Source organism: Balaenoptera borealis, assembly GCF_965194805.1.
Source record: "Balaenoptera borealis genome assembly, chromosome: 9".
NCBI classification, from domain to species: domain Eukaryota; kingdom Metazoa; phylum Chordata; class Mammalia; order Artiodactyla; family Balaenopteridae; genus Balaenoptera; species Balaenoptera borealis.
The window spans coordinates 58,150,926-58,163,556 of NC_138873.1; the positions used below are offsets into that span (position 1 = coordinate 58,150,926).

At 30.8% G+C, this 12,631-nt stretch overlaps 1 protein-coding gene and 1 long non-coding RNA gene across 3 annotated transcripts in view; one reads left to right on the forward strand and one right to left on the reverse strand.

Moving 5' to 3' along the window:
• Positions 1-12,631, forward strand: part of ASCC3 (activating signal cointegrator 1 complex subunit 3) — a 326,479-nt gene that overhangs the window by 196,919 nt on the left and 116,929 nt on the right. For both annotated transcript variants that reach the window (XM_082405191.1, XM_082405192.1), the window contains 4 exons: positions 5,928-6,047; positions 8,619-8,783; positions 10,452-10,538; positions 11,402-11,578. In XM_082405191.1, the coding sequence (XP_082261317.1) occupies positions 5,928-6,047; positions 8,619-8,783; positions 10,452-10,538; positions 11,402-11,578 (549 nt within the window). The remainder of the gene's footprint in view (positions 1-5,927; positions 6,048-8,618; positions 8,784-10,451; positions 10,539-11,401; positions 11,579-12,631) is intronic.
• The window catches only part of LOC309634846, a 151,406-nt gene that overhangs the window by 89,604 nt on the left and 49,171 nt on the right, over positions 1-12,631 (reverse strand). The window lies entirely within an intron of this gene.

Genomic DNA, 12,631 nt, shown 5'->3' on the forward strand with positions numbered 1-12,631 from the left:
CTATTGTGTAAAATAATATTTTTGTTATACCTTTCATTTTCAGGAGAAGTATGTCTTTACAGGCCAAATTTTACTGGACCCTATCAGAATTCTGAGTGACATCACATGTTAGGAACTCAGTTAGGCTCAAACATTTACATTAAAAAGCCGCAGTCAAGATAAACCTTGACATTTTAATAGACTGCTAAAAAAGAAAATTATTTCCTTTTCTTGGAGGTACAAACATAACACTTTCACTAATAAGACTCCGTAGATAAGAAATTAATGTCACCTATGAGAGAACAGTTTCACAGGTGACTTGTATAGTCACCATTATTGTGTTAAGATTTAAATAGCAGACCCTGGAAGCCTAGATAACATCTTAACTGGTAAAGAGGATGAACATTCTTAAGAGTCTGTGTGTCAGAAAATCAAATGAGGCTTTGCTGTTTTCACCGCATTTTTAATTGTTGCTCTGTCATCCAATACTTTCCTACTTCTATATCCCTTCTTACCATTAAAGTTGACTCAAACAATTTTTGAAAGTAGGTGGGATATAACTATTAAATAAATGAATAACTGAAATATTTGAACTGAAATATTACAGAAATTTCACTTATATTCTATTCATGTTATTTAGAAGTCTTTTTAGAGGATGAAAAACACACTCAGTATGCAGTTTCCTCTGTTAAGGAGTATATAGTCCAAAAGGGGAGAAAAAGACACAAAAACACAGTGCAATAATGTTGGTGAGTAATAAGTTCTAAAGAAGGATTCAGTAGAGGGAGAAAATCCTTTTGGCCCCAGCTTATCAGGAAGGGCTTTGTTCATGAAGGTGGTAAATCTGGGTTCAGAAGGTTAGGTAAGGTTTAAAAGATCTAGTTGGAAGTTAGAAAAAAATCATGAAAGATGCTGGTTTCTAGTAGCATAATTACAAGAAAGTGAAAAAGATTAGGAAATGAATTATGATATTAGGAATATCTCCAAAGGAAATATATCTCAGTTTCAATCCTCATTACCTACTATGATGGCATGGTTTAAATAATTAGGTCTTGGTCATGGGTCACCAGTATCTATGATGGAATAGTCTAATGTACGAAGATAGTAATAGTAGCAGTGTACTGAGGACATGTAAACCTGCTGGGTGCTTTTTGTATATTCTCTCAGTACTGCTACTAAGGAGATATTATTGTCCTCAGAGAGATAGGTAATTGACCAAAGGTCATTCAAGTACTAACTTTTGGAGCTAGTATTCAAACGCAGGTCTTTTTAACTACAAACTTAGTCTTCTTATTATAGCCTAGATTTCTGATATATAAAATATAGTAACTTAAAGGTGAATACATTTTTCTATATTAATCAGCCTACCATTTGCCTTCTTCTAAGACCAGGACTAAATATTTTCCAAAATGGTAGTAATAATTTCTCTGACTTACAATAAAAAGCAAGGCTGTTTTATACAATTTTTCTAGAAAAGCATATCGAGAAAGACTACATCTTTGTAAACTTAGAATTATTTTCCTTGATAGCTTTTTGTAAGTGGTAAATTAAACACAAAATGGTGATGTTTTTATGCAGAAGACACAGGTGAGTAAAATACTTCTCTGGTCTTCAAGAAGTTCTTTTTCTTAGGGACTATAATAAAATAAATGAAACTATTTGGTCAAGCCCTGAGAAATTAAAAATCAATTGTAGCCCATAGATTCACCTCATATTCATAAAATACTTATTAGGGTTTGTGATTTTCAGAAATGTCAACTAACTATAACGATAATTCCATTTAATGCCATAAATGGCATTCAACTAATGAAACATATACCTTGAAATTTTTAGGTAATATGGTGAAGTATAGCCATTGCTAAAATTTATTTATCATATTTTTTCTACTAGACTAGCTCCCATTTAAAGTAAATTTTCTTCTTAAGGAAACAAACTCCCTTAAATTATAGTTGAGTGTGAAATTAAATTTGGTAATCTGTGGAAGCCAAGTGTGAAATTAGTTTATAAAATGAATGTGTGCTGTGCTCTTAAGGTAATGGATTTTTAAGTCTTTAGACTCCGAAAATCTTTGCAAGACTGTACAGCGGCAGTGATCAACATCAAGGTCACGTTAGATTAGGAATGTTGCCCATACTAATATCTTTGATAACACTAGTTTAGAAGAACTGGAGAAAGTATCATATTAAGCTATCATTTTAATGCAGACATTTTATGAGACATCTTTGCTGCTTGATGCCTAATGGGGCTGACTCCCGAATACTAATTAATGCTAAATCTCACAAGTCCCAGCCCTGTATAAAGCCTCTTAATTTTGCAGTGAGAGAAACACTGAAGCATGTTTGAGGCTTATTAAAATTTATTCAGCAGACATTACTGGGTATTGTTTCACAGTTTCACCTGTGAAACTGTTCTTTCATAGGTGACATTAATTTCTTATCTATTCTGTGCCAGTCCCCTATGGTCCATACTTTAAAATGTATTAATCTTTCTATAATCTTACGTACATTCTTTATTCAGAGTTCCTCCCATCTCCGCAGGGCATAGTACAAACACTTGGTCCTTGGATTTAAGGCCTCAGCAGTCTGACACCTTCCCAGTTCTGGCTCTGGTTACTTTCCAGCACAGGTCTTCTGCTCTAGACAGTCCCTTACTCTACTCATGTCACCTATAAAGTGCCAATCTTCCCATGTATAAAATAGGAATAATATCACTAGATTGTTGTGAAAATTTAACAAACACCTGTGCCAAGTTGTTATTCGGTACAGAATTGTAGCAGTTACATTATCTCATAGTCCCTTATCCTCAGCCCCAATCATACTTACTACCCGCACTCAAATTTTAGTGGAATAAATAAATGAATGGTGGCATAAATGGTGTTTTCATACATGTACTAAAGGGGTTTGTGTATACATATGTATTTATATACATATGATTATTATATTTGCTTGTTTAGTTTTATATGATTTCAACTAACTTTTTAAAAAACACATGCAAATAAACAATTAAGATAACCTTAATGACTAAAGTTTCAATAGGTAAATTAGATACAAAGTGATACTTTGAGCCTTACTTCTAAATTACCAGATTTGGGGTAGTTTTTTCCCCCCTCTTTTACTTAGAGCATAAAGCTGTATTACACTGTATACTAATGGCACTTTTACAAGTTTCACATGTTAGGTGTTTTTCTTTCAAAGCATGTTTGAATATGTATTATGTCCTAGGCACTGTGGATAATGGTTTCATAGATGTCATCTTAATTAGTTACGTGTATCTCAACTATAAGACTACAGACTTCTTGAGACCAGGAACCATGCTCTATTTATTGCCATATCCATTGTACTTTATACTTTACATGGTGCAGTCTTGTTACTGACTTCCTATTTGATTATTGAGATGAAGGAATAAATTTCAGAGAGATACTGTGAAAAATACTTGTTTTATAAAAGGCTCCTGTACTAAGTAGCCACTAGACCACAAATATTTGCAAGTAAATTTTTGTTTTTGTCACTAGGTGGCATCCAAAGATTAATCTCACAATATAATGTACCATTATAAATTTACGTTCATTTTTCTGAGTAGTCTTTTCCTTCTTGGTGAACATTTGGGAGACTTGCATTACTTGATCCAGTTTTTGGTACCTACTTCATCTTTTCCTTTATTCTTCTCACTACCTAGCAATAGGTAATTATTTATTATTGTTAATTTACTGAGTCTGATTTTGAAAGTATAATAATAACAAGCTTATTTTATCCTTTATAAAATTTTCTACTCTTAGGAGTTGTGTGGTGTTATTTTAAAATATCTATAAGTCATAAGGGGATTAACACAATTTGGCTGTCAAATAATAGAATCACAAATGGAGGACGCTGTTGGATTTTTAGCCATATCATCAAACTAGTTTCCTTTGCCTACGCAGACTAGAAAATGTTTAACTGTGTTACTTGCAAATATTTAGGAAGTGCTGTAGAACTAACTCCTTAGCTAAATTTTAGTTCTTGTTACTCTTTATTTTGTGGAAACTCTTACAGTTCACATTTTAGGAAGTGTATGTTTACTTATATTGTGGATGGTTTAATCATTTGTAAATACATTAATGTATTTACTTTTATTGTGGTTTATGAAGATATAATTGACATATGACATTGTAAGTTTAAGTTGTACAATGCAATAATTTGACACACATATGTATTTGTGAAATGTTTACCACAGTAAAGTTAGTAAACACATCCTTCACCTCACATAATAACCATTTTGTTTTGTTGTTATGATGAGAGCACTAAAGCTCTACTCTTATGTCAACTTTCAAGTACACAGTACAGTATGATTAACTGCAGTCACCATGCTGTACATTAGATCCCCAGAACTTACTCATCTTATGCCTAAAAGTTTGTACCCTTTAACCAACATCTCCTCATGCCCCTTACCCCTTAACTCCTGGCTACCTCCATTCTGTTCTTTGTTTCTTTGAGTTTGATGTTTTTAGATTATTTGTATAAGGGAGATCATACAGTATTTGTCTTTCTCTGTCTGATGTATTTCAAGATAGTGTAATTTTTAAAGTAGATAGAATCTGCCTTACCATTTATTTACTTTTGGCCTTTTTTTTTTAAGGATAAATAGTATGGTGTAATATTGCTATATGTCATCTTCAACTAACTAAAGATATCTAAGCATTCGCATACCTATTATACAAAATTAGTTACACAGAATTTAAATTATAACATGGGAATAAAGCAAACATTAAGGTTTATAGTTTCTTTACTATTTAGTACTAAAATAAGAGGATTTATTTTTCCTTCTTTTCTCCTAAAATTTGGTTATTTAGGTAGGGATCATCACTTCTCCTTTGATTAAAGTATTAAGAGGTTAAAAAAAATTTTTCAGTTACAGATTCAGGAAAAATTATTCAACTGTGAAGTTTCACAACTTGGATAAATTTGTTAATTAAAATGAACACTCTAAGTATAAAAGCACAATGACTACATATAGATCCAGTGGCTAAAGAAATGTATTTTTAAGAAAACTTTTCACTGCAATTGTGGCTTAAGGTCATTTTCTAACAATTCCCTTTATTACACAGATTTTATATGTTATTGTTGTGTTTTAAAATTATTAACCTTTGGTTTCATAAATTAACATGTTATAAAGTTACATTAAAATGCTATGTTAAAAATTATATTTTCTTTCAGAATATAATCTAAAGAATTACCCAGTGTTTATTATAATTCAAAAGTACAAATATCTGTTTTTTCCATAGGTTGTTTTAAGTTTACCAATAAAAAATTAAAACCACTCCCTGTTCTTGTATGATCTTTTTAAAGTGTATGTATTATTAATATGTATAAATCCCAATAAAATATGATTTTGTTTTATGCAAAAATTACTGCATTTACCGTTGTATTTATATTATATATTTATACTAGCTATGCTGCAAATGGGTATCTTTAGAGGAAAAAACTACTAATGTGTTGCCCTTTGTGATTTTGGTAATGACAGTATACAAAATCACAACAAAGAGGGATAGAATCAGCAATATTATGTTGTTTTGATTGTGGTGCAGTCACATTTAAAACTGTCAGTAATGTTGTCACATAAAATGAAACCAAAATTTAAAAGAAGCAAAAAGAAGAAGAAAAACTAATGAATACCAAAATGTTTATAATACTATATGGAATTAAATTCAAATGGGAAAACTAATCAAATGCCATAATAATAAGTAAAGTTTTGGAAGATAACATTTCTGATGTACTGTTCTCAATTAAATGAGGCAGGACTGATTTTTAATTAATTGGAGAAACATCATGTCCAATAATTGTGCTTACCTTCTTTTAAATACAGCATAATGATGTATTTTAAAAACTTAACTTTCAACAAAATGGTCTTTGATGTAATGTTTATATTCAACTTTAATGCATTAGTTTAACTTTTGTTATATTTTTGATTTGCAGATTGCTCTGGGAACAGTTACTAATGTGGAAGAAGCAGTGAAGTGGATAAGTTACACTTATCTTTATGTACGGATGAGAGCAAATCCATTAGTGTATGGCATCAGTCACAAGGCTTATCAGGTAGAAAACTCATTTACTAAAAAAAAAGTCAGACCTCCTTTTTAGTTCTGTAATCCTTTCATGATATGAGGATAAATATTTGCTACTTCTGCTCATCTGAGAAGATTTAGGTACCTGGAAGAAAAACAAAGAGCTTTAATCTTTTTTAGAAAATACTAAGGAAAATTAAATTTGTCCCTGGTAATTATTTCACTTTCTTTATATATCTTTTCCACTGATCTTTATGTTATTATCAATTTACTGCTCAGATAACTTTCCATTTGATATTAGTATTTTGCTATGTTTTTTTAACTATATTTTTTAAATTTAGTTTTTAGAATAAACCAGACATGAGGAAACTTACAAACCACTTTTAATGATAGGCTTATGTTATATACAGTATATTCTTCTTATCAAGTCCTTCTAAGCCTTTGTTCCTAAATTAAAAGATAGCATTAATGAGTTACTATCTTAACAGTTTGGAGGCTGGATCAGTTCTGCTGTGCACATAGACTGAGAATCAGATGCATGTGGTCACAGCTCTTCCTATAAACTTCACAGTTGTGTGGTCCACATAGCTTACAGATTCTGTGAGATCTTGTCTTTTCTTTAGAACTCTGCTTTATACCCTGTAAATGCTTCCTAATTACAGATAAAATCCAGTTGTTGTCTAATGAAAGTACGATTTCACCACCATCATATCAATATTCATTAGTGTTAAATCAAAATTAGCAAAGAAGTTGAATTTAACTTGGAACTATAGTTTTCCTCTATTTACTAATAATGATAATTTTGTGTGTGTGTGTGTGTGTGTGTGTGTTCCATTTTGTATCAAAGCAGTTGCCTATCTTTTTTTTATCTTTCCTTTTCATATACAGTAACTCTGACCATGGGAAAATTGAAACTTAAGATTTAGGAGGGAAAAAAAAAGAAGAAAAATAGCAGCAGCAACTAGTTATGAAGCTGTTCATCTGAAATCATTTGATTTTTATACTTAGGTTTACTGTAGATGGGGGATTCAACTACCTTTATTCTTCTTCTCAGTTGAAATCTGTGCTAATCTTCAAATGGATATCTTTTACAACCAGATAGCTCTCAGTTATAAAATGTAGGTGTATTGTAACCTGTACCTTTATAAATTTTAAAGAATAAGGCACTAGCTATTCTTATTACAAATGTGGGCTTTGTGAAAAGAGTCAATGGTACTATGAAAATATTCTGAAGGGGTAAAGGAAGACCAAACACAACATGTATTTTTTCATGGGCTAAGGGATCTCAAATCTTGGGACAAGATAAACACATCAATTGATTTTTGTTTAAGTACCAGGTTAATATCAGAAGTCATTTTTATATAATTTTCTAGTATAAAAAGTCGGTTTTTTTCCTTTCTGAGATACAAAGTTTTACAACCTTCACAGTTCAGAGAATCTTACCTTTTTATTTTTTTGACCTAAGTGTTTTTATTTTATTACTCAGTAGGAATGTGTAGCCACAAAACTCATGTGAACTAACACAGATCATGTAGTTTAATTCTTTTTAATGGTTTAGTAATATGTGATTAATAAAATGCTGTCATAAGATGAGCCTGAAATATACAGTATGTTACCTACAGAAAATATGTAAGACTTTTTGTATTTGCTAATGTGACTGGATTCCATCTTACTTCCCTACAGTTGATTTTCCTTTGCCTCATTATGATTTGTTCATTTATTTTAGCTATATTTGATACATGAATAAGCTGCCATAAAAATCTAAGTTAGAACAAGTGGTAGGAGTATTAACTCATTAATTGATTTCTAAAGTATTTTATACTTCCCCCTCCCCCCTTTAAATGTCATACTTCACTTTATAGCTTGTGACCAGACCACAATCTTCAGGACTTGATGTGTGTGAATGTATGTGTGTATATATACATGTATTTATACACACACACACATCATAGTGACAGGAATGTTTGTTAATATCTTGTGTTAAATGTCCTTTCTGCTTAGAAAAATACTGTAATAATTTCTAAACTATTCAGAAATTCATTGTCAAATTGATTTTACTCTTTGCTTCTATTATCATTATAGGCAGAATGGGTTTTCCCATCAGCAGTTATAAAAACTGCTAGAACACTAAAACCATGCTTTTGAAAGGATAACTTTTCATTTATTTTTGTATACCTTTATTTGAACAGAGGAGAGCATTCTCACTATCATTTCTCTAAATAGGACTGTGGTTTGATATTTTAAAATTCTTATTTATTTTAGTGTGGGAGGGAGAAAGCAGTGATTTTTTTTCATGTATCTAATTCCTAATCCTTATTAATCTTAAAGATTATAAGACTATACAGGAATTTTAGATTCTAAAATATTACTATCTGAAGATAATATACAGATTGATAATTTTAATTAATTTTAAATCTTTATTTAATGGAATAAAGTATTTTCTAATTATGTCCTATCTTTTAAAAATGCATTCTTTTAAAATTATAATAAAAAATTTATACTAACTAAAGCATCAACAGAAAAACTTAATTTCCATAACAGGTATACATTTGCAAATGATGACTCTCTGAAGAATTATTCAAGTGTTTTTTTCTTCCTATAGATTGACCCAACATTAGCAAAGCATCGAGAACAGTTGGTCATTGAAGTTGGACGGAAACTAGACAAAGCTCGGATGATTCGTTTTGAGGAACGAACTGGATATTTTTCCTCAACTGATTTGGGTAGAACTGCCAGCCACTACTATATTAAATACAACACTATTGAGGTATTATACTGAGTGAAACAAACAGAATAATATGTTTGTCTTTAGATGCAAATACTTTCTAGACTTCAAAATAGAGTATTCATGCAAAATAACAAAAGCTACTAATAGAACAAAATGCATTTGACTTTTATGAATTCAACAACATACACTCAGTAAAGATAAGAAAAAAAATAGAACTACAAATATTCAGGACCCTCTTGCCATCCCGTTCAATGAGTATATCCCAAGAAGTAGACGCACCCAAGCCTAAAACCATTGAGCATATTGGTGAGACCTATGGAATGAGTGCCTGAATGATTTAAAGTGGGGGCTGATGGCTTAATGATATCCATGAATAAAAAGTTGAGAAATTAATTGCAAGTTATTGAGAAACACTGACTAAAAAGAATTATAAAAACTAATGAAAATATCAGGGCACTGAGCTGTACTATTTGGATAATTGAAGAGATTTTTCAAAGGTAATTTTTACTACACAGTTGTATCCTTGCCTGTTACCTTTTAATGTAATCTTATGTAAGGTAGGGTGCCACTATAATATCTACATTTTAAAGAATACATACTTGTCTTCGTGTGTATTTCTGTACCTACATATGTACCTTCACATGTTAATACATGGGAAAACTTAATAGTGATTACCTGTGAGGAGAGGACTTAAATTTGAAAGGAGTTGGATTAAGGTGAATTTTTACTCTTTACTCTTTTTATAGAGAGAAAGTTTGATTTTTTTTTTATGTTCATTTTTATTTTTGTTCTTAAAATTGTTTTTTAAATGAAAAAGTAATAGAAATCACTAAGGTGAAATTTCTTCAGAAATATGAACACCAAGGCCTATATGAAATCTAAGTTTTGTACTTATTTAACATGTGCTTATTATGCAGATAACATGTTTCAGAAAACATTTTCACGTGCATAATAGCTTTTCCTCATCTTGCCGCACATAAATCTTGTGTTTGTATAGCACTTTAGATTTCTTCAAAGTCTTTTAACATATATTACCCACAACCGTGATATGGTAGTTCCTCAACCCAAAACATTTTCCCTCGCCCTCTATTGCTGCTATCACCTACTCATGTTCACTCATTTTGTCCATTAAGTTACCTTTCTCATTTGTCCACTTGGTAGTGTGTTGCTGCCAAACTACATCTTAAGCCTGTTTGCTGCTCTCTTTCAGGGACTGTAGCCTTTCTTCTTTCCAGTTTCCTGAATTTCTGTATGCCCTAACTAGCAATGTTGTGATATATTTGCCGGAATCTTAAGTTACATATTTTTAGTTATTCCTCTCTGAATTTTATGTGATATATGATCAGCTTTAAGTTGATGAATGGTGCAGATTTACATATGCCCATGCTGAAAATGAGCCAAGACAAGAATGTTATGCTGAACATTGTTTTAGATATCTGTTGTACGTTTCATTAACTGATTTTATAGATCTTTTTGCTTCTAAAGGTCTTCTCTAGCTAATTTTGTTTGGGGAATGTTTTTTAGTCTTTGGTAAATTTGACAATGTTTAAAATGATGATTTTGGAACAGTATGCTACAGACATTATAACCCTGCATATTCTAGGGCTCAGATGTTCTCTTAGAATGTGTGATTTATAGTCGCATTTTTAATTTAAAATATTTTACTGGACCTTCTATTTTAATCAAATATAACACTTACTTTGGTAGACCTTCAATGAACTCTTTGATGCTCACAAAACAGAAAGTGATATTTTTGCTATAGTCTCCAAAGCTGAAGAATTTGATCAAATCAAGGTAAGATTACTTGAAGCTTGAATCAAATGCATATAACGCATATGTGTTGATTCATTTATAAAAGTTCATAATTTATTGTTATTCCTGATACAATATAAGCTGTATGACACTTCACATTTTGAGTACCAGCAATGTTCTTCCATTTATCAACAATGTCCACTATCCTAGATTTTGATAGTATGCCATACCTGACCTCATTCTTTGCTCTCTACTGCAAATCAAACATAATTTAAATAGGTTTTGCAGTAATGAAACTGTCAGAGAATATAGTGTGTAGATTTTGGTTTATTTGCAATATAAGGTTCGCTGAAGAAAATATAAAGGACATGCATGATTCAAACTTAGATATGAATATTTCTGTACCCATATTATAATTTAATCTTATTAACAGTGAAAACTTTAATACTTTGAATCATAGTACTTCACAGCTTTAAGCTATGAATGCGTTATACCATATAAAAATATATGACTGTAATGAATGCGTTTGAAGATAATTCAAGTTTGCCCTAATCCATTTGGGCAGAGGTTTTACTCTGGTCAAATAAAAACTGAAATCTCATCAGTTGAAAGATGGTGAGGTCAGAAGACTTAATTTTTGTGACATATCAAATTTGTATATGTCAATGGCAATTTTAATATTGGTGATGAATAATAAAATGTAATCTTATCAGCATCAAGATAGTTTTTCATTGTATTTTATTAGCTACCTATGAAAAAATTGCTACTATTTTAGTATACAAAAGGAAACTCTTGAGTTATCACAGATGGAAACTTTTAGAAAACATGCAATGTGGTTTAATTTCAATATAAAAAATTTAAATAAATCAGCCCAAATAATCCTATAAAAACATTGATTCTTCCAGGTCAGAGAAGAGGAAATAGAGGAGTTAGATGCCTTATTAAACAGCTTCTGTGAACTCTCAGCTCCTGGAGGTGTAGAGAACAGTTATGGGAAAATAAACATCCTACTACAAACTTATATCAGCCGAGGGGAGGTGGACAGTTTCTCCCTTATATCAGATTCTGCATACGTTGCCCAGGTAAGAATATTACTCCCTTCCTGTTTTCTCTTCCTTGGTTACTTTTGGAGATTCAAGGAATTAATTCATGCTATACTATGAATGTATTGCATTGTGACATGCTGTCAAATTACCATTTTATCTTAGAACTGGTTCTGTTTAATTTGTACATCTTTTATGCCGTCTATGCTGTTAGATCAGGAACAGGGGTGGGATTTGGTGGTTGGCTTGGCTTTTTTTGATGTTGCTATTATTTACATTTTAGAGTTTAAAATTATCAATATCTGATTTTCTTCTGTTTTAAATGATAAAGTTCACTTTTACTTAGGAAGGGCAATAGTACAATAATATTTCAAGTGAAAAGAAAAGATTGTGGAACCTTTGTAGCATTCCCCAGATGTTAGAAATGTAAACAATTGTTTTTAACCATTAAACAAGGCTTAATAAATATACCCCATACCATATATTAAGTATGATATATCTTTTATAAAAAAGGTAATCTTTCTTTCCTACTGTCGATACTTAACAAATTGAGTACTGAAGGAAAATTAATCCATAAATTACAGCTCGTTAAATGTTTAAGTTTGTAAAATTACCATAGTATAAAATGTTGTAATATTTATGTTTTTAATATTCAAACCCTCATATGATATAAAGTAGATTTTGTTTGCAGTATTTACCTTTCAAATGAGAGGTTTCCCTTCTAGGCATACTTTTTTAAAAGATATTTTTTATTTCTCAAGAATACTTTTTAAATTATTTTTATTGAGTAATGCCTCCTCTAGGTTAAGGAGAAATAAAAGGTTAATCTTATTTTAAATATAGAAAATATTCCACTATGTATTTTGTGTTTGTAATTTTGCTCAAAGACTTAATATAGAAAGAGTATGTTTGTGTTAAATGAATTATTATTAACAGCTATGAATACCCCAGAGTGCTTTGAAATAACTGTAAACATGAAATATTTACAAACATAAACCAAGATATATTGGTAAACAGTTTGAATGAATGCAGTAATTTAATCAAAGTAACCAAGAGACCAGGTGATGATTTCATATATTATATAAAGTAAAT